Raw genomic sequence first — 25329 nt, 5'->3', positions numbered from 1 at the left:
ATCCTCTTACTATATCTGTCCTGAGTTCACAAAAAGAGTAACACCAGAAAATTATATGTGTGGCAATAAGATCATTAAACAAGAATCCTATTGTTTTAATGAATTTTCTTTTTTGAGGGACCACTTCATTAGTATTGATAAATGGCAGGCCTAAAACAATCATTGGTCCCCTTTCAAACTTACTATAAACTCGAGTTTATACATGTGTATATGTGGACATAACTGCGCACAAGCATCATTCCATATATGTATATGTTTCAGTGTACCTTCTAACTGGTCTACATATTTGAAGGCTGTTGATACATCGATTTTATAACCCCCTGTTTTATAAATGTCTCTCAGAAGTCCATTTTCAGTAGTTTCTCCACTGATTCATTTCGGAGTCTTAGACATATAATCAAATCGTCTGCAGCTAGAGATGCTTTACTTCTTCATATCCAAACTTAAGTCTCTATGCCTAATAACATTGGCTTGTTCCTCCAACACACACAGGCATAGCAGAGATATTGAACATCCATCTTTAACTTATATAGAATTTAAACCACTAGTGTCCCACCCCCAGTAAATAAGGTGCTGACTTTTGAACTGAAGTGTGCAAGTATGTGTGTGTGTGCTTGTAAAATAAATGTTAAGAAGCTATCCATCAATTCCTATTTTATTATTTTTTGAAACATAGATTTGAAATTTTGTCAAGAGACTTTTCTCTCTCTTCAGAGATGTCTACAGGATTTTTCTCCTTAGCTCTACTAATATGATGAATTATACTAATGGATTTTTTGGTATTGAGCCCCTCTTGGATTCTTGGAATAAACCCCACTTGGTCATGATGTATATTTTAATGCAACATTGTTTTCTGTTAAAACATTTCATTTTGGAATTGTGTATCAATATTCATAAGTGAAATTGTTCTGTAATAACTTTTTAAGATTTTGGAATTCATGTTATACTTACTTAATGAAATAAATTTGGAAGTTTTCCTTCTTCTCCTATTTTTGGAATAATTTAAGCTGCAGAGTTAAGTAGGGGTTTATCTGACCCTGGTGCATTTCTTGTCAGGAAATTTTTATTACTTTATTTTATGAAAATTAGTCTGTTTAGACTTTCTGTAATATACTTAATTTTTCTACAAAATGATTCATTTCATGAAGATTTCCAAATCTACTTGCATATAATTGAGCAAATGGTCCATTAGGATTTAATTTACTGTGTTTTGACTGTTTTCCCTTTTGCAACCTTATGTAACTTCTAATATTTGCACTTTCTCCCTTTTTCTTGATTAATTAGTTTGTTGAACTTTTCAAAGAACCAATTTTTAAATTAACTCAATTTTCTTATCTTTATTGATTCTACCCTGTGGCTTTCTTTACTTTTTTTCTTCTACTTTTTTATCTGCTTGTTTAATTCATTTATTTTCTTTTCAATTTTAATTACTATATTCATTTAATGCTAAAAATTCTTCCATCTTAGTTGGTATTTTTCCTTTGACCTAACAGTTACTTAATAGTGTGCTTTATAATTTTCAGGTAGAAGGCACTAGGGTTTGGGACTTTTTAAAAAATTTTTAGTTTTATTCCTTGATTGCTATTTTTTGGAATTTACTGAACTTTTCTTTGTGGCCTAAATTCAATATTCTTTAATGTTGGTCAATATTCTTTAATGTGGTCAATTCTTTGTGGTCAATATTCTTTAATGTTGTATGTGAAGCTTTTAAAAATTTACAAAACAGAAACAGACTTGCAGAGTTAGTAAGCAAACTTATGGTTACCAAAGAGGAAAGAGAGGTAGTGGAGGGATAAACTAGGAAGTTGGGATTAACATATACACACTACTATATATAAAATAGATAACCAACAAGGACCTACTGTATAGCACAGGGAACTCTACTCAATACTCTGTAAAGACCTACATGGGAAAAGAATCTGAAAAATAATAAATATATGTGTATGAATAACCGAATCACCTTGCTGTACACCTGAAACTAACAACACTGTAGATCAAGTATACTTCAACATAAAATAAATTTTTTTGGAAAGCATACTATTTCTGATGTTCAGATTATGACATATTTCTGCAACATCAAGTTCAATGACCTTTTATATTATGCATTTTACTTATTTTTTCCATTTGAGGTGTTACACCTCCTATGGTCAATGTGTTTCTCTTTTCTGTGTTTCTGTTACTAGGTGCACACAACTACTTTATCTTCATTGTGAAGTGTACCCTTTACCATTACTAAATGTCCTTCTTTATCTCTTTTGGATTTTTTTGGTCTGAATTACACCTTGTCAAGTAATGACACTGAGACACTGGCTTTCTTTTTATTTTCACTTCTAGGTATAGCCTTGTCCATACTTTAATTTTTACTTTTCTGAATCTCTTAGCTTTAGTATATATGGTGTCAGATTTGGCTTTGTTAATCATAAAATCTCAAGTTCTTATTTTAATAGGTAAGTCAAGCCCACTTACAATTACTTATATATGATTAATATGTTTTGGGCTCAGTCCTCTTATATTGTTATAATATGTATTTTTTGTTTAAAATCAGTATAAATATATAATTTCATTTTATTTGTAATTTTTTTCTTCTATTTAAAGCATTGTGTGTGTGTGTGTGTATATGACCCATGGATTTTATATACATGCCTTCATCATGTGGCCTATTTTATTTGTATAATACTGCACACTCTCTTTCTCATATCCATATCTATATAATACCTACATTAAAGATACAGATATAGATATCTTTGTTGAGGACATCTGGTCTGCCCTTTTACTAATATCTTTAAATAATTACCTTTAAGTTCCACTTTCTTGGTTACTATGTGTTCTATGAGCAATATTAGGAAAAGCTGAAAATGTCGTCTTCTTTCACCCTTTTTTTCCCAGCATTTAACTTGAAGTTATGCTTTTTAGTTTCAGACAATACCTATAAGGCAATCAGAAATTTTAATATAATTTTTAGAAACTCTCCCCATTCTCCCAAGTTTTGGTAGTTTTACTGACTTTACATTGTCAAGGCATAGAGCCATTACATGTGATACTCTCCTTTAAAACCAGCCTTGAGTATCACTGCCTGAGGTAAACCTTTATTGCTGGTTCACCACTGTTCCTCATGCCAGTCTCTGCTGGAATTTTGTTTCTCTGCAGCCCATTCTCCAGTAAATTCTTAAAGAAGGGCTCACGGAAACAATACCCTAAATTTCTCCACATTCATAATAGTTTTTGTATGGCCTTTATATGCAAAGCCAGTTTAGCTAGCATCTTTGACTCATATTTTCTTTCCCTAAGTTTCTTACTATATTACTCTATTTTCATTTGGCATAAAGCATTGCTGCTAAAAATAAGTATCTTGACAATTAGACTTTCCTTCCTTTAAAAGCAACTTGGTCTCTTTGCCTGGATTCAAAAGATGTTTTTCTTTACCTTTAAACTCCAATAGCTTTACTATGATATATGTCTTGGCCAACTAAAGGTGATTTTCTAGGTAGGCACTACTCATATTTGACGTGTAGTTTCAGGCAAGTGTTCTTGAGCTGTGGTTTTCTTCCTGGGGTCATTTATTATAAGTGCATTCTCTTATACCTAACATTTTCTGTTGTCCTTTTTATTTAAATGCACTATTTTATAGCATAGTTAGGTTCACAGCAAAGTTGAATGGAAAGTACAGAGATTTTCCCACATAGTCTCTGTCCACAAATATAAAGACATAAAAAAAAATTCTGCCACAATAAAGCCTCTGCCATTATTAACATCCCTCACCAGCTGGTACATTTGAAATGAATGTACATAAGAAATGAACCTTCATTGACACATCTCATCACCCAGAGTCCACAGTTTTCACTCTTGGTACCATGCATTCTAAGGATTTTAACAAATGTAGAATGACATGCATCCACCATTACAATATCATACAGAACAGTTTCACTACCCTAAGAATCTTCTGTGCTCCACCTATCCATCCCTCCTCCCTAACCCTGGCAACCACTGATCTTTTTACTGTCTTCATAGTTTTGCGTTTTCCAGATGACATATAGGTGGAATCCTACAGTATGCAGCCTTTTCAGATTGGCTTCTTTCATTCAGTAATATGCATTTAAGTTTCTTCCATGTCTTTTCATGGGTTGATAGCTCATTTCTTTTGAGTACCGAGTAATATTCCACTATGTATATGTACCACAGTTTGTTTATCCATTCACCTACTGAAAGACATGCTGGTTGCTTCCAAGTTTTGACAGTTATGAATAAAAGCTGCTATAAACACCCATGTGCAAGTTTTTGTGTGAACATATACATTTTCAACTCCTTTGGGTAAATACCAAGGAGCATGATGGCTAGACTGTAGAGTAAGGTTATGTTTAGTTTTGTGAGACACCTCCAAACCATCTTCCAAAGTGGCTGAACTATTATGCATTCCCACCAATGATGAATAAGAATTCCTGTTGCTCCACAACCTTTTCAGCATTTGGTATTGTCAATGTTCTGGATTTGGGTCACTCTACTAGGTGCAGTGGTATCTCACTGATTTAATCTGCACTTCTCTAATGACATAAGATATGGGACAACTTTTCATGTGCTTATTTGTGATCTATATACAGGCATCCCCTGCTATTCAAAAGTCTGTTTTTATGCCAGTTTGCTTTTAGGGAAGATCCACATTAGTACCTGTTTGCTAATCAAAAGAAATCGGAGAGGATTTTTGCTTCTACAAAAAAAAGGCAAAAAGCAAAAATAGCATTCAGCTTTTGTCTTGCAGCAAGCCATTACAGATCCGACCCATACTCTGAGCAACAAGAGTGGCTCCACCAAGCTCCTTCCTCAGAAACTACACTCAGCATCTCACTGTCAAGCAGCCATAGCTTTGAACTGCATCTGTGAGCATCTGTACTTTATCTCAATTTAATTTGTGCATCTGTTAGCAAGATGTGTCCTAAGGTAACTGCTTGTTCACTTTAAGCCATTTTGCCTTAAGAAAGGTTTCATGGGAACACTTTACTTTCAGATAGCAGGAGAAACCTGTTATCTCCTTTAATGAGGTGTCTATTAAGGCCTCTGGCCCATTTTTTAATCAGGTTGTTTCCTTACTTCTGAGTTTTAAGGGCTCTTTCTGAAACAGTCCTTTATCAAATGGGCCTTTTGCAAGTTTTTTCTCTCAGTCTGAGACTTATCTTCTCATTCTTTTGACATTGTCTTTCTCAGAGCAGAAGTTTTTAATTTTAATGAAGTCCAGCTTATCCATTCATGCTTTCATGGATGGTGCTGTTGCTGTTGTAACTAAAAACTCATCAACATATCCTAGATCATCTGTGTTTTCTAGCTATGTTATCTTCTGGGATTTTATAGTTTTATATTTAAGACTGTGATGCCTTTTGAATTAATTTTTGTCAAGGATGTGAGTTCTGTGTCTAGACTCATTTGTTTGCATGTGGGTGTCCAGCTGTTCTAGCAGCATTTGTTAAAAAGACTATCTTGGCTCCACTGGATTGCCTTTGCTCCTTTGTCAAAGACCAGCTGGCTTTATTTTTTTTAATTACTTAATTAATTTATTTATTTATTGGCTGTGTTGGGTCTTTGTTGCCATGCGTGGGCTTTCTCTAGTTGTGGAGAACAGGGGCTACTCTTCGTTGTGGTGCGCTGGCTTCTCATTGCAGTGGCTTCTCTTGTTGCAGAGCATAGGCTCTAGATGCACGGGCTTCAGTAGTTGTGGCACATGGGCTCAACAGTTGTGGCTCGCAGGCTCTAGAGTGCAGGCTCAGTACTTGTGGCACACGGGCTTAGTTGCTCTGTGGCATGTGGGATCTTCCCAGATCAGAGATCAAACCCGTGTCCTCTGCTTTGGCAGGTGGATTCTTAACCACTGTGCCACCAGGGAAGCCCAAAGATCAGTTGATTTTATTTGTGGGTCTATTTCTGGGCTATATTCTGTTCCACTGACCTCTCACCAATACCACATTGTCTTGATTACTGTAGATTTACAGCAAGCTTTAAGTTGGATAGTGTCCGTTCTCCAACTTTGTTCTTCTCCATCAATATTGTGTTGGCTATTCTGGGTGTTTTCCCTTTCCAACTAAACTTTAGAATAGGTTTGTCAAAATAACTTGCTGGGATTCTGAAGAGATTGCACTGAATCTGTAGATCAAGTCAGGAAGAACTGACATTTTGACAGTATTGAGTCTTCTAATCCATGAATACAAAATATCTATTTAATTTTTCTTTGCTATCTTTCACCAAAGTTTTGTAGTTTTTCCTCATATAGATATTGTAATATTTTATTACATACATACCTCAGCATTTCATTTTGGCGTGTTAATATAAATGGCATAGTGTTTTTAATTTCAAATTTGACTTGTTTATTGTTAGTATAGAGGGACTCAATTGACTTTTGTATACTAAATTTGTATCTTGCAATCTTGCAATAATTGCTTATTAATTTTAGGAGTTTTTGTTGATTTTTTCAGAACATAGATTTATAATGCCATCTATGAACAAAGATGGATTTATTTCTCCCTTTCCCATCTGCATGCCCTTTTTTTCCTTTTCTTGTCTCATTGCATTAGCAGGACTTCCAGTACAATGTTGAAAAGACGTGGTGAGGGCATATTCTTGGCTTGTTCCTGATCTTTGCAGGAAAGCTTCAAGATTCTCACCATTAAGTATATTAGCTGTAGGTTTTCTATAGATAATCTTTATCAAGTTGAGAAAGTAAACTTAGAATATATGGGAAATAAGATTTTTTTAAATCATGAATGTGTTGATTTTTTCAAACACAATTTCTACATCTATTAATATGATTGTGTGATTTTTCTTTTTCTATTGATGTGATGGATATGTTAATTGATTTTTGAATGCTGAACCAGCCTTTTATACCTGGAATAAATCCTATGTGGTCATGGTGTATAATTCTTTTTACACATTGTTGAATGCTATTTAGTAATATTTTCATGAGGATTTTTCTATCTATGTATAAAGAGATATTGTCTGTAATTTTTTTTCTTGTAATGTCTTTATCATGTTTTGATATAAGGGTAATGTTGGTCTCATAAATGAGTTAGGAAGTATTCCTTCCGCATCAATCATCTGAAGAAGATTATAAAGAACTGGCACAGTGTCTTCCTTAAACGTTTGATAGCTTTCACCAGTAAATAATCCATTGGGCCTGGTGCTTTCTGTTTGGAAAGTTATTAAATGAATATATATATTCATTTAACAGAAAATTCTACAGCCAGAATGTGGATAGTTTTTGACTCACCCTCCTATATTTTTAAATACAGTATTACTATTATTATTTTCAACAATCTGTTAAGTCAATTAAGAATAAGAAAAATGAATGTTTTTATTTTATTTTCACTTATTCTCCAATGGTCTTCCTTCCTTGCTAAAGATTAGAGTCTCTGACCTATATATTTTCCTTATTACTGAAGAACTTCTTTTAACATTTCTTGCAAAGCAGGTCTACTGCCAAAAAATTCCCTGAATTTTTGTTTGTTTGAGAAAGTCTTTATTTCTTCTTCACTTTGGAAGTGTAATATTGTAGGATACTGAATTCTGGGTTGGTAGAGTTTTTTTTTTCTCTCAACACTAAATATTTCACTCCAGTCTCTTCCTGTTTTCAATGGTGTTTTAAGAAGTTGCTTTTTTTGATCTTTGGTCTTCCATAGGTAAGTTTTCTCCCTCTGGCTTCTCTCTGGACTTTTTCTTTAATTTTTTGTACCTTGAAAATGATATGCCTACAGGTAGGGGGGGTTTGCATTTATTCTTCTTGGTGTTCTCTGAACTTCCTAGACCTGTGGCTAAGTGTCTGACATTAATTTGCGGAAATTATCAGTCTTTATTGTTTCAAATATTTCTTCTATTCCTTTCTTCATGATTCTAGAGAATTTCTGTAGTTATCTTACAGTTCTTAGATACTCAATTCTGTTTTGGTTTTTCTTTCAGTCATTTTTCTCTCTGCTTTTCAGTTTTGCAGGCTTCTTTGGAGATACTCTCAAGGTCAGAAATTGTTTGCTCAGCCAACTCCCATTTACTAATAAGCCCATCAAAGGCATTCTTAATTTCTGCTACAGTGACTTTGATCTCCAGCATTTCTTTTTCCTTCTTTCCTAGAATTTCCACCTCTCTGGTTACATTGCCCATCTGTTCCTGCAGGCTGTCTACCTTATCCACTGGAGCCTTTAGCATATTAATCATGGTTGTTTCAATTCCTGGTTTAACACTTGTAAGTCAGTGGGCCTGGATTACCTATAAATATTATTCTGCTCCTTATTCTCTCTTTGACATATAAAATTACATCTACATACATAAAGGAAAGTTGTAAATACTTATATAAATAAATGTAAATTAGATTACTCCACTTATGCAGTATATATAAATTCTACAAGATTATTTATAAATTATACATGATTACATATAAATTATATATAATTATATATAATATATACATATAACTGCACATATACACACACACACACACATATATTTAGTAAAAAAAAAAATTCAAATAAGGAGAATTATGTCTATAGGCAACAAAAGCACATCAGATAAACAGATAAAAATTGAGATGGACTTTCTTGTACCCTTAGGAAAGGAAGGTGGATCAGCATAGCTTTTGTAGATTCATGGTCCTACAGCAACTTGTTCTGCTATTTTCACCTAGTGTTCAAAACAAGGCTTTCTGATGATGAGATCTATTGGCTCTTTCCCTGCCCCACTTTTACCTGGTCCTTCTCTATCCTTTGACCCTATCAACTCTGCTCAATCTGAACCCGATTCCCAATAATTTCCCCTCAGAGCATGGGTTTGTGGAGAAAAGAGCCTTATTTGGTTAGTTTCAAAAGTCCATAGGCCAAGACTGCTCTAGAAATATCCATCCTTATCATGGTTCCTTTGCTCCTTCCTAGTTTTAGCTGCTAGTTTCACATTAGCCCACCATGCTTTCTAGTGAGTACTTGCTCCCGGTTTTCAGAGAGAGCAGAAATCATGTTGTCCTCCCTAGACTTCCTCCTCTACACTTACTGATATCAGATGTGGGGATAACTTGTCATCTAGTTTGTTTTAGACATTTTATTGTCTGTGGGTTTCAGGTTTTTCCATCGTCATAGGTCTGTTTTTATGTGGAGATTCAAAGATATTTAAAACTATGCCTCCCTAACAACTTCTCATTTCTCTGTAAACTTTTAATAATAACAAGGTGCGTATCTCTGAAAATGACGAGTTCCAAAGAACAAAAGCCCAACTTTTCAATTCTAAGATATAGAAACAAAAATGTCATTCACATAAGGAAGGTGCAGTAAATATCCATAATCATGAATTATGAATAACCAATTAAACATATCATCAGATTTAACGTTTACATCTTCTGCAAGAAAATCTATGCTGGAATTACAAAACATTCTCTTTCAGGCAGAGATTAGCCTGAATAACTATGCTAGGAGAATGAAACAGTCTTCTGAAAAACTAAGTCTTGCATTTAATTAGAAGATTCTGCAGCTTAAGATATTTCTGGGATCACTTCCAGAAACACATATATAATTTAAAATGACTGACTACTGAAGGCCAACAATAATTCTGTTCTCCCAATCTTCATAATAAATACAGGAGATACCAATTTGAAGGGTATAAAAAAGGCCATCTCTCATTTTCTACCAATGAATGTCAAATCCAGATATACCTGCATGAAACACACATGTATCCAGGCTTAGACAGTTTAAACATGAACTGAAATCTACAGTTTTGACTCTTTGTTATTATAGAAAATTAAAAGTCAGTCTATTTCACAAAAAATCTCCCTAAGACTAGTGGTTCCCTTTCAAATTTAATAATTCATTAAACGTTACGAATCACTTACCAGTGCTTCACACTAAGAGATACGAAAATAAATGAGCTATACCCAGGCCTGCACGGAATTCAGAAGTCGGTGTTTGTACCTGGGAGTATAGATACTTACACATTCAAGGAGAGAGGTGCTGTGGATATTACACAGGACTAAGCCCAACTGCCAACATGACAGAAATATAAACAAATCACTTAAGAAAAACAGAGAGAAAAACAGCCCGGAAGAGGGACTGTTTGAGATAGATTTTGAAGGACAAGCAGTATTTCACCAGCAGGAAAAGGAAAGGAAGGATATACAAGTCAGGGAGAACAAAGTAAAACAGAGATATGAAAAAAAACTGATATATTAGGGAATCATCAAGTAATCCAAGTAGGGGAAAGAAAAGAGTACTCATGTTGTAAGAACTTTAAAAAGAAAAGTTCAGAATGGTTTACTGGATATCAATTGCTATTTTATTCTATGTTTGATCAACAATTTCAGTATCCCATCCTGAATGCAAATTTTCAGATAAACCAAAAAAGACTAACAGAGCACAAGAACAGAAAAGGTTGAAGTGGTCAGTTCACTACATCGTCATCGGTCACAACTAGATAGCCAAGTATCCCTGTGAAGAATTAACCAGTTTATTTTTTCAAAAAAATTTTTTTCAGTTTTTTTGAGATATAATTGACATGCATCACTGTGTAAGTTTTTATTGAAGCAGGGTTGACTTACAATATTATATTAGTTTCAGGTGTACTAACAGTATACTAAAGGGCTCCACCTATGTTCAGTTCTAGGATTTTATGGTTTCAGTTCTGACATTTAGGTCTTTAATCCATTTTGAGTTTATTTTGTATACACTGAGGAAATATTCTAATCTCATTCTTTTATAAGTAGCTGTCCAGTATTCCCGGCACCTCTTGCTGAAGAAACTGTTGTTTCTCCATTGTATATCCTTGCCTCATTTATCACAGATTAATTGACTGCAGGTGCCTGGGTTTATTTCTGGGTTCTCCATCCCATTCCATTAATCTACGTGTCTCTTTTTATGCCAGTATCATGCTGTTTTGATGACTGTAGCTTTGAAGTGTAGTTTGAGGTCACAGAACATGACACCTCCAGCTTTGTGCTTTTTTCTCAAAATTGCTTTGGCAATTCAGGACTTTTTGGGTTGCACATACATTTTAGGATTATTTGCTCTAGCTCTGTGAAAAATGTTATGGGTATTTTGACAGGGATTGAACTAAATCCATAGATTACTTTGGGTAGTAGACATTTTACCAATATTATTTCTTCCAGTCCATGAATGGAAAATCTTTCCATTTCTTTGTATTATCTCCAATCTCCTTCAACAGTGTTTTATAGTTTTCATAGTACAGCTCTTTCGCCTCCTTAGTGAAGTTTATTCCTGGGTATTTTATTCTTTTTGATGCAGTTTTAAACAGGATTGTTTTCTTGTTTTCTCTTTCTGATAGTTCATTATTAGTGTACAGTAAGCGGGGATGGAGTGTTCACTGGGCTTAGGCTGTGCGTGCACCAGGGCGATCGTAGGCAACTGGGCAGCCATCTCGGCAGTTTTCAACCTGCCTTCTCCACCCTGCCTCAGGAGCAAGCCAGCACGTGCACACCACTCACAAGCAAAGTTCAGGCTTCCCATCACCCCCCTTTGAGTCCCACCAGCCCTCCAACCAGCCAAAGGGGCTCATTTTCCTTGTGTCAGACCCCAGGGCTGGGGCATCCAATATGTGACAGGAATATGTGCTCGCTTCCCAGGGCAAATCTCCACCTGTGTAATCTCTCTTTGTCTCTCAGTCCCCTCCCAAAGGCACAGGTCCCAACCTGATCACTTCTCTTCCCTTCCTAGCCAATTCCATGTAGATCTTTCTTACAGGCTTGGCTGAACAGGAGTCTTTCTGCCAGTTTCCAATTAGTTTTCAGTGAGAACTGTTCCACATGTAGATACATTTTTGATGTGTTTGTAGGGAGAGGTGAGCTCTACCCCCTCCTTCTCCTTCATCTTCATTGATCTCAAGATTAACCAGTTTAAATGCATGCTTAGCCTATTTCAAGGACTTGACTGCTACATGACATACCTACTAGAGCATCAGGATAATTCTCTTTTAGTACTGGAAACCAGCTCTTATATTAAAGGACCAAGAGAACCATAGCCGATACAGTGAAAAATAACCCTCCCTCCCCCCGCTAACTAATTGGCCTGCCTGGTTCTAGTCATTACAAAATACCAGAAACCACAGGGAAAGTACTACATATTAAAATTCTTAATATGTTCTTTTCTTTTTTTTTTTTTAATTTATTTTTGGCTGCATCAGGTCTTAGCTGCAGCACGTGGGATTTTTCATCACAGCGTGCGGGTGGGCTCTTCATGGTGGTGCGCGCAGGCTTCTCTCTAGCTGTGGTGTGTGGGTTTTCTCTCTAGCTGCAGCGCACTGGCTCCAGAACACGTAGGCTCTGTAGTTTGCAGCCCACGGGCTCAGCAGTTAAGACACACAGGCTCAGTACTTGAGGCACATAGGCTCAGTAGTCATGGCGCATGGGCTTAGTTGCCCCGCAGTATGTGTGATCTTAGTTTCCTGATCAGGGATCGAACCCACATCCCCTGCATTGGCAGGCAGATTCTTTACCACTGGACCACCAGGGAAGTCCCTTAATATATTTTTAAGAACAATATTTTTCACAACTGACACATATTTGTGGCAATTTGCACAAAGAGAATGCTGAACACTTGTCAAATTAAAAATGAATCTAGGCATGGCTATAAAATGCACAATGTTTTGTCACCCACCATCACAATTTTAATAATGTGACTTGGCATTAAATTATTATCACATAAATCATAGGTGTACATCACTCAATGTCATTTCACAGAGTAACCAAAGGGGTGCTGTGAGAGAAAGGAAAGCATCAGGCACTCGACACCAAAAGACCGAGGTGTTAAGTGTGAAAAGCTACTGTTGACACTGTTGCTCTGAGTCACAGGAAGCCTTTGGTCTAGTACCTGCCCTCTACTAGCCCCCATGTCCTCATACGTACAGTGAATACAACAGCAATAACCATGAACACATACTCCTGTTGTGGCAATTAAATGAAATCACGCAGGCCAAAGGACTCTGTACACTAAAAAAGTGCTACACAAAGATTATTAAATTCACGGTTTTCTGGTTGATTTTTCTACCCCCAGAGACATCTTCATTTCCTCTCTTTCCTTTAATCTACGCAGTCATCTATTAGCACATCCTCTAACTCGTCCAAGCCTATTCCCAACCCCCCCCCCAAGTTTCCCCACCACCATCGCTTCTCATCTGAAGACCCAGCAGCCACCCTGCAGACTTCTACAGGCACCTTCCACATGCTCTTGCTGCTTCTAATCTTACTCCTTCAACAGCCTCTAATCCACAGAAGAGCCAAATCAATCTTTTAAATATTACATCAGATTGCACTGCTCACTGATCCAATGGCCTCCCTTATACTAGGAAGGAACCTCAACTACTAACCATGGGCTGGTAGGCCCTTCACCTCCCCTCACTAGTGGCCCCACTCATGGCAGTAGAGCTGCAGTGGTCTACTGGCCCTTCCTTAAACACTCTGCAAGCACATTCCTAATGAGGGGACTCTGCATTGCGTGTCCTTTCCAGAATGGTCAAGAACTTGGTATGCTCCCTGCCTCACTTCATTCAGCTCAATTATCACTGCCTTAGAAAGGTCATCCCTAAACACTCTTTGTAAAAGGGTGAGTCCCTGCCTCATCACTCCCCACACTGTTACTCTGCTTTTCTTCACAGCCCTTATCGGTTCTGAAAGTATATCACTTATTTACATGTTTACTTTTCCCCTAGGATGTAAACAGCACAGGGGCAAGCACTTTGTCTATTCCTTTTAATGATAGCATCTGAGGTATTTGCAAAGACCAGGGGCTCAACTGAAACTTTGCTTAATGAACAGTGAAAAGACTGCTCAGTTCCCTTTAGGTTATGTGTTCCATAGAAGAAAGCAGAGGGCCCATAAATAACCTCAATGTCACTAGTAAAACCTGAATGTTTGAACAGCCTGAAAAGGCTTTATCCCACCTTGGAATTGGAAGTGGACTCCAAGAAGCAAAGTCTGTTGCCAAATCCTTCTGCTGCCAAGCACAGTTTCTGTTGTTCTTTGTGGATGGTTGCAGTACACTGCAGAACCACTTCATCATCCTGCAAAGGGGAGAAAAAGAGAAAAAAATGAGATTTGGCATGACTTAGTCTCAATGAGATCAAGAAAATTATTATTTTAGTGCATTTTAAAAATCAGAGAAAAATGAATATAAGAGCAACTGTCCTTCTAAAAGCCACAGAATCAATGCTTAGAGCACTTTATTTGCAAAACAGATAACTGGGTAAGGGGATGTGGGAGACATTACTGCCTTTCAAGACAATCAACAGCTTTTTCACCATCAGGGATCCCCAGAGGCGACTTGGATGGAAAATGGTAAAATGCAGCATTTGTTAGTGCTCTTACACACTGCTTCAAATCATCAAAACTATCAAGAAATGGTCTGACATATTCCTAGAACATCAAGTACCATCAAGAATGGAACAGAGTCTACTAGCAGGCACACACATATCGTTCCAAAACTGACACAGGAAAACAGGTCAATAACAGAGCTTCTGGGCTCAAATCAACTCAAAAAGTCATTTCAGTTCAACCACACATTGGCAACTTGATCATCTTTGAAATGATCCTGGATTGCTTTAAAATGTACAGAGAGGTGATTTGTTCATTCAATCCTCTGAAATCCAACACTCAGTTTCCAATCAACTAATTAAGCAGGATTGCAGGAAAAACTATGCAAGGGAAAGATGAGACACGGGGCGACTCAGTACAGGCCACATGAGTATGGCAAGCAGCACAGGCTTTAGAATGAGCAATAGCTGGCACTTCCCTGGTGGCACAGTGGTTAAGAGTCTGTGCTCCCAATGCAGGGGGCCCAGGTTCGATCCCTGGTCAAGGAACTAGATCCCGCATGCATGCCACAACGAAGAGTCCGCATGCCGCAACAAAGATCCTGCATGCTGCAACGAAGACCTGGTGCAGCCAAGTAAATAAATATTAAAAAAAACAGAAGAAGAAGAATTAGCAATAGCTGGGTTCTTAGCCCAGTTCTGTCCTCTACAAAACGAGGAGGGAAGTGAGGTCAAGTAACTTACACAGTGACTGACATACAAAATGCCCTAAATCGACTAGAAATGAGAGATATCATTATCATTTTTTAATAAAGTATCTACTTGAACAGCTTTCTAAGTGGCAAATGCCTAAAAAGTCTAACCATTTATACTTTGACATTTTGACCTCAATGAAACAGGATACTTAACAGAGAAGGAAAAAGTAACCAAAAAAAAAAAAAAAAAGAAACAACATACTCATTGACCCTTTTAATTAGAATCAAGGTGCAAGGGAATATGAGTACATCTTAGAAGACCCTCACCATAGTAGAATGGTAGAGCGGAGGTGATGAGATGTGACAGATATTCAGAAGCAGAAAACGTGCCTTTTTGGTTAATCTGACAAATACGCTATATTAGTTGGAAAAGTGCAGCTCTAATGTCCAAACCCTTACCATGCTATGTATTTGCTTTATTTCCTGCGTGGTAGCAACAATACCTAACAGCTGGCTCCTAGCACCAGTCACAGCCAAGGCCAATCTCTTAATAACTACCTCCCAACTATCCCCGCCAGCGCCCATTTATTTCCAATGAGCATTCAATTGTTACATTTTAAAAGCCAGTTGCTGACATTAAAAAATCATACACCATGATCAAGTGGGGTTTATCCCTGGGATGCAAGGATTCTTCAATATACACAAATCAATCAACGTGATACATCATATCAACAAATTGAAGGATAAAAACCATATGATCATTTCAATAGATGCAGAAAAAGCTTTTGATAAAGTTCAACATCCATTTATAATAAAAGCTCTCCAGAAAATGGGCATAGAAGGAAATTACCTCAACATAATAAAAGCCATATATGAAAAACCAAAAGCCAACATCGTTCTCAATGGGGAAAAACTGGAAGAATTCCCTCTAAGAACAGGAACAAGACAAGGGTGTCCACTCTCACCACCATTATTCAACATAGTTTTGGAAGTCCTTGCCGCAGCAATCAGAGAAGAAAAAGAAATCAAAGGAATCCAAATTGGAAAAGAAGAGGTAAAATTGTCACTCCTTGCAGATGACATGATATTATATATAGAAAACCCTAAAGACTCTACCAGAAAACTGCTAGCACTCATTGATGAGTTTAGTAAAGTAGCAGGATACAAAATTAATGCACAGAAACCTCTTGCATTCCTATACGCTAACAACGGAAGAGCAGAAAGAGAAATTAAGGAAACTCTCCCATTCACCATTGCAACCAAAAGAATAAAATACCTAGGAATAAACCTGCCTAAGGAGGCAAAAGATCTGTATGCAGAAAACTTTAAGACATTGATGAAAGAAATCAAAGACGACACAAACAGATGGAGGGACATACAATGTTCCTGGATGGGAAGAATCAACATCGTGAAAATGTCTGTACTACCCAAACCAATTTACAGATTCAATGCAATCCCGATCAAGTTACCAATGGCATTTTCCACAGAACTAGAGCAAGAAATCTTATGATTTGTATGGAAACGCAAAAGACCCCGAATAGCCAAAGCAATCTTGAGAAGGAAAAATGGAGTTGGTGGAATCAGGCTTCCTGACTTCAAGCTATACTACAAGGCCATAGTGATCAAGACAGTATGGTACTGGCACAAAAATAGAAAGGATGATCAATGGAATAGAATAGAGAACTCAGAAGTAAGGTCAAACACATATGGGCACCTTATCTTTGACAAAGGAGGCACGAGTATACAATGGAAAAAAAGACAGCCTCTTCAATAAGTGGTGCTGGGAAAATTGGACAGCAACATGTAAAAGAATGAAATTAGAACACTTCCTAACACCATACACAAAAAGAAACTCCAAATGGATTAAAGACCTACATGTAAGGCCAGACACTATCAAACTCCTAGAGGAAAACATAGGCAGAACACTCTATGACATCCATCAAAGCAACATCCTTTTTGACCCACCTCCTAGAATCAGGGAAATAAAATCAAGAATAAATGAATGGGACCTCATGAAACTTAAAAGCTTTTGCACAGCGAAAGAAACCATAAACAAGACTAAAAGGCAACCCTCAGAATGGGAAAAAATAATTGCCTATGAAACAACGGACAAAGGATTAACCTCCAAAATATACAAGCAGCTCATGCAGCTTCATACCAAAAAAGCAAATAACCCAATCCACAAATGGGCAGAAGACCTAAATAGACATTTCTCCAAAGAAGACATACAGATGGCCAACAAACACATGAAAAGATGCTCAACATCACTAATCATCAGAGAAATGCAAGGCAAAGCCACAATGAGGTTTCACCTCAACACCGATCAGAATGGCCATCATCACAAAATCTGGAAACAACCAATGTTGGAGAGGGTGTGGAGAAAAGGGAACTCTCCTGCACTGTTGGTGGGACTGTAAGTTGGTATAGCCACTATGGAAAACAATTTGGAGGTTCCTTCAAAAACTACAAATAGAACTACCATATGATCCAGTAATCCCACTACTGGGCATATACCCAAAGAAAACCATAATCCCAAAAGAAACTTGTACCATAATGTTTATTGCAGCACTATTTACAATAGCCAGGACATGGAAGCAACCTAAATGCCCATCAACAAATGAATGGATACAGAAGATGTGGCATATATATACAATGGAATATTACTCAGCTATAAAAAGGGATGAGATGGAGCTATATGTAATGAGGTGGATAGAACTACAATCTGTCATACATAGTGAAGTAAGTCAGAAAGAGAAGGACAAATAGTGTATGCTAACTCACATATACGGAATCTAAAAATGGTACTGATGAACTCAGTGACAAGAACAAGGATGCAGATACAGAGAATGGACTGGAGAACTCGAGGTATGGGAGGGGGCGGGAGGTGAAGGGGAAGCTGAGACAAAGCGAGAGAGTAGCACAGAGATATATATACTACCAACTGTAAAATAGTCAGTGGGAAGTTGTTGTATAACAAAGGGAGTCCAACTCGAGGATGGAAGATGCCTTTGAGGACTGGGGCGGGGAGGGTGGGGGGGGCTTGGGGGGGGGCGTCAAGGAAGGGAGGGAAGATGGGGATATGTGTATAAAAACGGATGATTGAACCTGGTGTACCCCCCCAAAAAATAAATAAATAAATAAATAAATAAATAAAAAACGGATGATTGAGCCTGGTGTACCCCCCCAAAAAAAATAAATAAAAAATAAAAAGTCAGTTGCTGAAAAAAACAGCATTATTTTCATATAATGAGTACATCTGAATATTAATTCATGTTTAGCATGGCTATAATAAAAAATAATGAAGTATCCTTGTTGCTTATATCATCTGCAAGATCAAAGATACATCGTGTTTTCCAAATAGGTGGTGTAATAACAAATAACTGAATTAGGCTGACGTGCTCCATGCCTTACCAAACCCCCACAAGTCTTTTGCTATCTTGTCTCACCCTATGGAACTAACTCTAGCGTGTAAGTTACACTCTTGGGTAAGATAGGCTCCTTTGGATACTGGAGACCATCTAAATACCAGTTAGTAAATAATTACTGTAATGTACTAATTAGAGACGTTTTAGGAATGAGAATCAGAAAATACAGCAAGGTATAGGGCAGGTGAGAATAACAGTAATACCCAGTAAGCCCCGAAAGAAGAGAAGGTGCACCGTATTTACCAAAAATATAGTGTATGCCAGTCCCGGCATTAATTTATTAAATCCTCACAATATCCCAGGAACATACAGATTATCCACACACATACAGAGGAGGAACATGGGGCTCAGACTAACTTGTTACTCACAGAGGGCTGGTCATCCTTACTTCCAAGAACCAGTCACTAAACCTCATTTATCTGGATGTAAAAGTCCTCAGCCCCACACTGCCTCCCGAGGCTCAACTGATGTTTTTTATGACACCTGTTATCTAGAGAAGTACTTCTCAGTCTTGAAGATGCATCCTCTCACCTGTGGGTCTTGCTAAAATACAAGGTCTTGGGTAGATTCTGCATTTCTAACAAGTGCTCAAGTATGAGGGGGATTCAGAATGGGTCCCAGAAAGGATACGCATCCCAGAAAAGATGTGAGAAGTCTTTTTTATAAGAGTTTGGAGGCAATCAGTAACAGCTGAACGTTAAAGTAAATCTGTGGACTTTGGACAGAACCAGAAATGGAGCACATGTCGGGATGCTCATTAATATGCGGCACAAACCAACTACGTAAGGGAAATGGACAAACAAGGTACTGAACTACTCTATTAAATTAATACAACCAACTCCCTCATGCAGTTTCCTTCCAATCCGGGGCCTCGACACGCTGTGATGGAGCACCTGCTCACGAAGCACCACTGACCCCAGCGAGCTCTGGCATGCCACCACCACGACAGCCTAGGACCACAGTTTTCAACCATGATCTGACTTGGACTGATGAATCCCAGCCTGACACACTTACCAGACTGTTCTTCCGGTTTATCTGGGAGCTGTTTCTATTTTACATTCCAATAAACAAAGAGTTCCTTCTTGACAAAGTAAAATATACTGAGCACTGATGGGCCAAATAGCAATTCACAAACACCGACCTATTAATTATACCATGATTCATCACAAAGCACAATTTTTCTCCAGAACCACTGATACGTAGCTTTATTTTTAATTATTATAACCCATGTGCAATAAATCTGGTTATTGTCAACATATACATGTGTGCATAAGATATCGGTACACACACACACACACGAAATCTACTTCTATTCCAAAAAGAAAGACTAAACACTGCCTAACACTGATGGGATCCAAAGAGTTAGCACTGCTCAGGTAATAGAACAATAAGGATACTTTAAAACATGACTTTTTTGGAGGGTCATAAAGCATCTTCTGAATCAGTCTTTGCTACCCAGGCCCCGAAGTCCAGACTCCTAACTTAACTCCCATTTCTTGCGTTCATTTTGGTTTATGTGCCATTGGTGTGCCTTAATCCGTAAAAACTAAAATCCCCCTTCAATATTTACCATCTTTGGTATACTTTGTTTTTTGAGTTCCTATGTCTTGTACCTAGTGCCCAGGACAACAAATTTTGATTCAACTCACAAGAAATCACATTCTGTAAACAAAATTCTACAAAAATGAATTGTGCTAATGTTCTGTGATTTCATTTAAAATTTCAAAGTCTGTTAATTAGTTAACCATGAATGACTAGCATGATAAGATGCTAACATTCTGCTGTTTCTGGAAATAACTGAACCTACACCAATTCTACCGTATAAAACAAACAAAATTACTAATCTTTCTTTATAAAATTCTGAAAAAAATCCTAAACTGCAGAAAAGAAATCTTTTAGAAGAAACTTCATGAACAATTGGATAAATGGTGGTGCGTGACTAAGACTGATGCCCAGCTTACAGTCATCAAGTCCTCTAAAGTCTACTCCATCAATATCTTTCAACTCCATCCATCTCTCACCACCCTGGTTACCATCATCTCTTGTTTGGATATCTTCAAAATCCGTGGAACAGCTTTCCATACTGCAAATCCCCTTCCTACAGTGCTTCACCTTGGGGTCACACCATCACCCTGACTATACTATTTCCTGGCTTAAAACTTTTTACTGGCTTGCCACTGCTGTAAGGAAAAAGACCAAAACATCCTCTAGCCTACAAGGCCCTGCACTGCATGGTCTGGGGCAGCCCAACATTTCCTCCTACCAACCTTCCTTCAGCCCTATGCTGCTGCAGGACTTTTGCACATGTCATTAAACCCATTCTCCAACCTCTAGCCAAGACATAATTATCTTTCAAATCTCAATTCAAGCATCCTTTGCAGATGGGAGCCTTCCCTACCCACCAGGCTAAGGCAATTCCTTTGTTTTGTGCTCCTATAGCACTGTTTCCCTTCCTTCAGTTTCCTCAATTGTCACTATGCCCATTCATGCATGCAATTATGATAGTATAGCGTGTCTAACACTGTGCCTGGCAAAAACACACAATAAATGATTATTTATCCTAATTCACTTTATGATTACTCACAAACAGGCACCACCACGCTGACAAATGGCATTGCTTTTTAGAATTGCCAAGGTAAGATTCTCTTTCCAATTAAAGTGAGTATTGTATGATCCCATTAAATGATTTCATGGTTACACATGCTAGGAAATAGGGCACTATTAGAGCAAAAACACTGATCCTATCACATCCATGAAAATTTTTAACATATCATAAGTATCCATGGATCACTGGGGGAAAAAAAAGCCATCTATTCCTTAATTTTCCCCCTATTTCCACATAAACATCATGAAACATGGATTACAGCTCTTTCCATACATGATCTAAGCTATTCAAGCACACTGTACTCTTGAAAAGTCAAAAAATGCTTTTAATAACTCTGGTCATTATAAAGTCCCTCACATCACACCACGTACTTCCCTTAGAGTCTTACTAGGCTTGTCTTTCAAAAGGTTTATCCAGGTCTAGACTTTCTGTAACTGGTCCTCTCCCTCAGTTACATCCTGATAATTTTCCCACAGTCTGCTCCGACTCAAAAAGTTCTCCATCTGTATTGTGTCCAATGCTACCTGTCAAGCAGGTCATTAAACTCCATGGAAACCAGGTATCCACTGAAAATAAACGTTTTAGTTAAAAACTGAGGGAATCATACCGCCATCCAATTTAGACCACTGCACACAGTAAATGCTCCATAAGTATATGTTGGATTGAATTCCTTTTGTTAAATGCTCCTGTATGTTTCCTGTTATCTTACAGCTCTTTAGCACAGAGATCAATTACTTGGCGGGGGGGGGGGGGGGGGGAAGCCAGCATTACAATACTGCATTCCAGGCAATTTTGTGATTAGTAAATAAGACATGATTTCTCTAACAAATGTGGCCAAGTCTGCTGGAATAGCACAAGATGGAAAATAATTATCCAATAACAACACCAGCAGCTCCTTTCAAACATTCATTTATCATTGAAATGTTTTCTGAGGATATATTTTGTGCTAGGAAATGTTCTAAGCCCTTGAGATAATGTACTAAATAAATCAAAAGATCCCTGAACTTATTAGGCTTACATTCTGGCAGGGAAGAGAGACAATAAACAAAGAGACAATAAGTTTGTAAATGATGTTAAAGGTGAAAAGTCTACGTGGAAAAAAAAAACTGGAACAGGATAAAGGGATCATAGTTCTGCAGTGCGGAAGTTGAAATTATGAATAAAATTATCAGGCTTCATTGAGGCACAGACTTGAAGCAGGGAAAGGGAATCAGCCATGCTGAGTATCTGCAGAAGGGCTGGTCCAGGCAGAAGGAAGGCCAGCGAAAGCCGCTCAGGCAGAAGAGTATCTGGCATGTTCAAGAAACAAGGAGGATGTCACTGCAGCTGGAATGGAGTAAGGGGGGCGGGGGGAAGATGGTGAGAGGTGAGGTGGGAGATGTGGGGCCAGATCAGGACCGGCCCTGAGCCCAGCGAAGGCCTCTGGCTTTTACTGAGGGACCAGGGAGGCTGTGCCATGAATAAACGAAGAGATCTGTGCATTACGTACTATTACTATGCTTACCAGTATGAATAACTGCTATTATTACGGCTACTTTACAGATGAGAATCAGAGGCACTGTGCGAGTAAATCACGGTTATCCAGCAAACTGGCGGAACAGGATTCAAATCTGGGTCCACGTGACTCTATAACCTAGGCTCCTAACCTCTGTGCTGCACTACCTCTTGCAATGATATAACATCGCTGCAAGAACAGTCTGGCTAGGAATCTACCCAGAAACTCACCCTAGTATAATCCCCTGGTTTCCTTTCACCGTATATGTTTTAGCAATGTGGCTACAAGCAAAGTGAATACAGTTACTGTATACAGATTTAACTGTTAAAAACAAAACCAAGTGAAAAACAAAATTACAAGAGAAACAAACTTATATAACATAACAAGCAAATTTCTTTGAATGGAGGAGCAGCGGGCAATGGTGAGATGAGAAAAAGAAGGTTGGCTGTATCATCAGTAGGTAATTAAAATTTAGTCAATAATTAAATTTTAGCCTGAGAAACAGCCATCCAAAGTAATGCTACCTGATGGATGTTTAGGAAGGGAGAGAGAAAGGCAAAGTAGAAGACAGAGATCAATACAGACAGAAGAGGAGGAAAGGACCTTTTTAAATTCCATTTTAGAGATGGAAAAATACCTACTTTTCTGGGCCGTCGTAGAAAGAATGAATGTATTCACATCGGCCATATCCTCCAGAATTCATTCAAATACATGACACAATAAAAGTGTTTCCTTAGAAGTCAGCAGAGCACCCTCCTCTCCAATTACTGCTTTCCTACTTTCCTTGTTACCCTAAATCCCAGGAAATAGGAGCAGTGGTGAATCAACACGGCAGAGGATGGCCCCAGGGGTGGGCAAGGGAGGTGGCACTCCCTGCAGGGAGCTTCCAAACTGACATGAAACCCACAAACAGCTGGCCTGATGTTCAGCATCGCCATGTAGAGGCAATTCTACACTCTGTCATGGAATACTGTTCTATCCGCCTAGCTGACTGCTGCTTCCACTCCACCCCTTCCTCTGTATGAAGACCACATATCAGAGCTGCTCAAGCCCCACAGGAAAGCTACACACACACACACACACACACACACACACACAGACTGGTATATTAAACGGCACAAAAAATATCTGGATGCAGATACAATCCTATAATCTGATCCCAGCTACAGAAGCACTGAGACAAGTCAGGACTGCTGTCCCCATAGGACCACATGAAAAAGCCATTTCAGCATCATGATATGATGTATCCCATCTATTCTCTAGACAGATGAAATTTTATTTCAAAATCTGTGGGAAAAAAACACTGAAACTGCCCTCATGAATATCACCCAAGACAGTGATGGCAAACTGTATTTCTTAGTAGAAAGTAAGGAAGAAGGAAAAACATTTCCCACACACCATTAGGTAAAGGAAATTTCTTTGTTCTTAGGTTTTAAATCTTTGAAAATCAGTAAGTTTCTGAAATATTTTAAATATTTAAAAAATTGGAATTAAAAAAAGAAAGAAAAATAAGGAGCCTAAAATAGCTTGGATAAAGGGAACCCTCTTGTATTGTTGGTGGGAATGTAAATTGATACAACCACTATGGAGAACAGTATGGAGGTTCCTTGAAAAACAAAAAACAGAATTACCATATGACCTAACCATCTCACTACTGGGCATATACCCAGAGAAAACCATAATTCAAAAAGACACATGCGCCCCAAAGTTCATTGCAGCACTATTCACAGTAGCCAGGTCATGGAAGCAACCTAAATGTCCATCAACAGATGAATAGATAAAGAAGATATGGTACATATATACAATGGAATATTACTCAGCCATAAAAAGGAACAAAATTGGGTCATTTGTGGAGACGTGGATGGACCTAGAGTCTGTCATACAGAGTGAAGTAAGTCAGAAAGAGAAAAACAAATATTGTATATTAACACATATAGGTAGAATCCAGAAAAACGGTACAGATGAATCAGTTTGTAAGGCAGAAATAGAGACACAGAGAACAGATGTAGAGAACAAACATATGGACACCAAGAGGGGTAAGTGGGGGTGGGGGGATGAATTGGGAGATTGGGGTTGACATATATACACTAATATTTATAAAATAGAAAAAAAAATTTTTATGAGAAAATAATAAAATAAAATAGCTTGGATAATACATGAGGTCATATATGTAGAATCATAAAAACAAAAGCAGTTACAAAAATTAAGCACTTAATTTGACCTCTGTCATAAGAGAATTGAATGCAAGTGAAAAATCAGATCTAGAAAGACTGAACATATTTCAGACATTCTAACTCAGTAGCTGTTTCATGTGAGACAGAGATTAAGGTTGACAGATACAGTCACCAACATCAATAGAAATGTATCCCTTCCCCTTCTTCACTTAGAATATAGCATGCAGAAAATCTACACCTGTGTTCCTAGGTCTGAAATGATCTGAATTTCCTTCTGCACATTGAAGATTGCCTCACATATAAAGATGAAATGCATCTTAATGTATGTGCTGAGTATGAGACTATTATCCTGATTTTCTTACACCTATACATGGACTATAGCCACAGAAACAGCTAGGAAAGAAAATGAGTGCTCCCATTTGCACATAAAGCATTAACATCACACACAGAGACAAGCAGAGTAACTGAGCACTCAGTACCGTCTCCCTGTCACCTGGCTGATGTTCAAGCATCAAGTATTAAGAGACAAAAGAGAGTGCCAGATGGACTGGCCCCTTCAGAGTCATTCTGCAATGACACCAGAGTGTTACCTATTGTACAAAGTATTACTGAGATATTATGCTTCTATGAAAAATTAAGTGTATTTATTCACATTACTCTGAAATATTCA

General features: G+C 37.8%; 1 protein-coding gene across 1 annotated transcript in view; it reads right to left on the bottom strand.

The window, feature by feature from the left end:
- Positions 1-23172, bottom strand: part of RYR2 (ryanodine receptor 2) — a 549009-nt gene extending 525837 nt beyond the window's left edge. Inside the window, exons 1-5 of the mRNA XM_057736978.1 lie at positions 23127-23172; positions 22495-22548; positions 21465-21556; positions 19225-19335; positions 13897-14016 (exon numbers count right to left, since the gene is read on the bottom strand). Coding sequence (XP_057592961.1) covers positions 13897-14016; positions 19225-19335; positions 21465-21556; positions 22495-22548; positions 23127-23172 — 423 coding nt within the window. The remainder of the gene's footprint in view (positions 1-13896; positions 14017-19224; positions 19336-21464; positions 21557-22494; positions 22549-23126) is intronic.
- Between the last annotated feature and the right edge of the window lie 2157 nt (positions 23173-25329).

The sequence above is a fragment of the Hippopotamus amphibius genome, chromosome 5 (genome assembly GCF_030028045.1).
Source record: "Hippopotamus amphibius kiboko isolate mHipAmp2 chromosome 5, mHipAmp2.hap2, whole genome shotgun sequence".
In the NCBI taxonomy this organism is placed as follows: domain Eukaryota; kingdom Metazoa; phylum Chordata; class Mammalia; order Artiodactyla; family Hippopotamidae; genus Hippopotamus; species Hippopotamus amphibius.
This window is presented reverse-complemented; position numbering and strand designations above follow the sequence as displayed.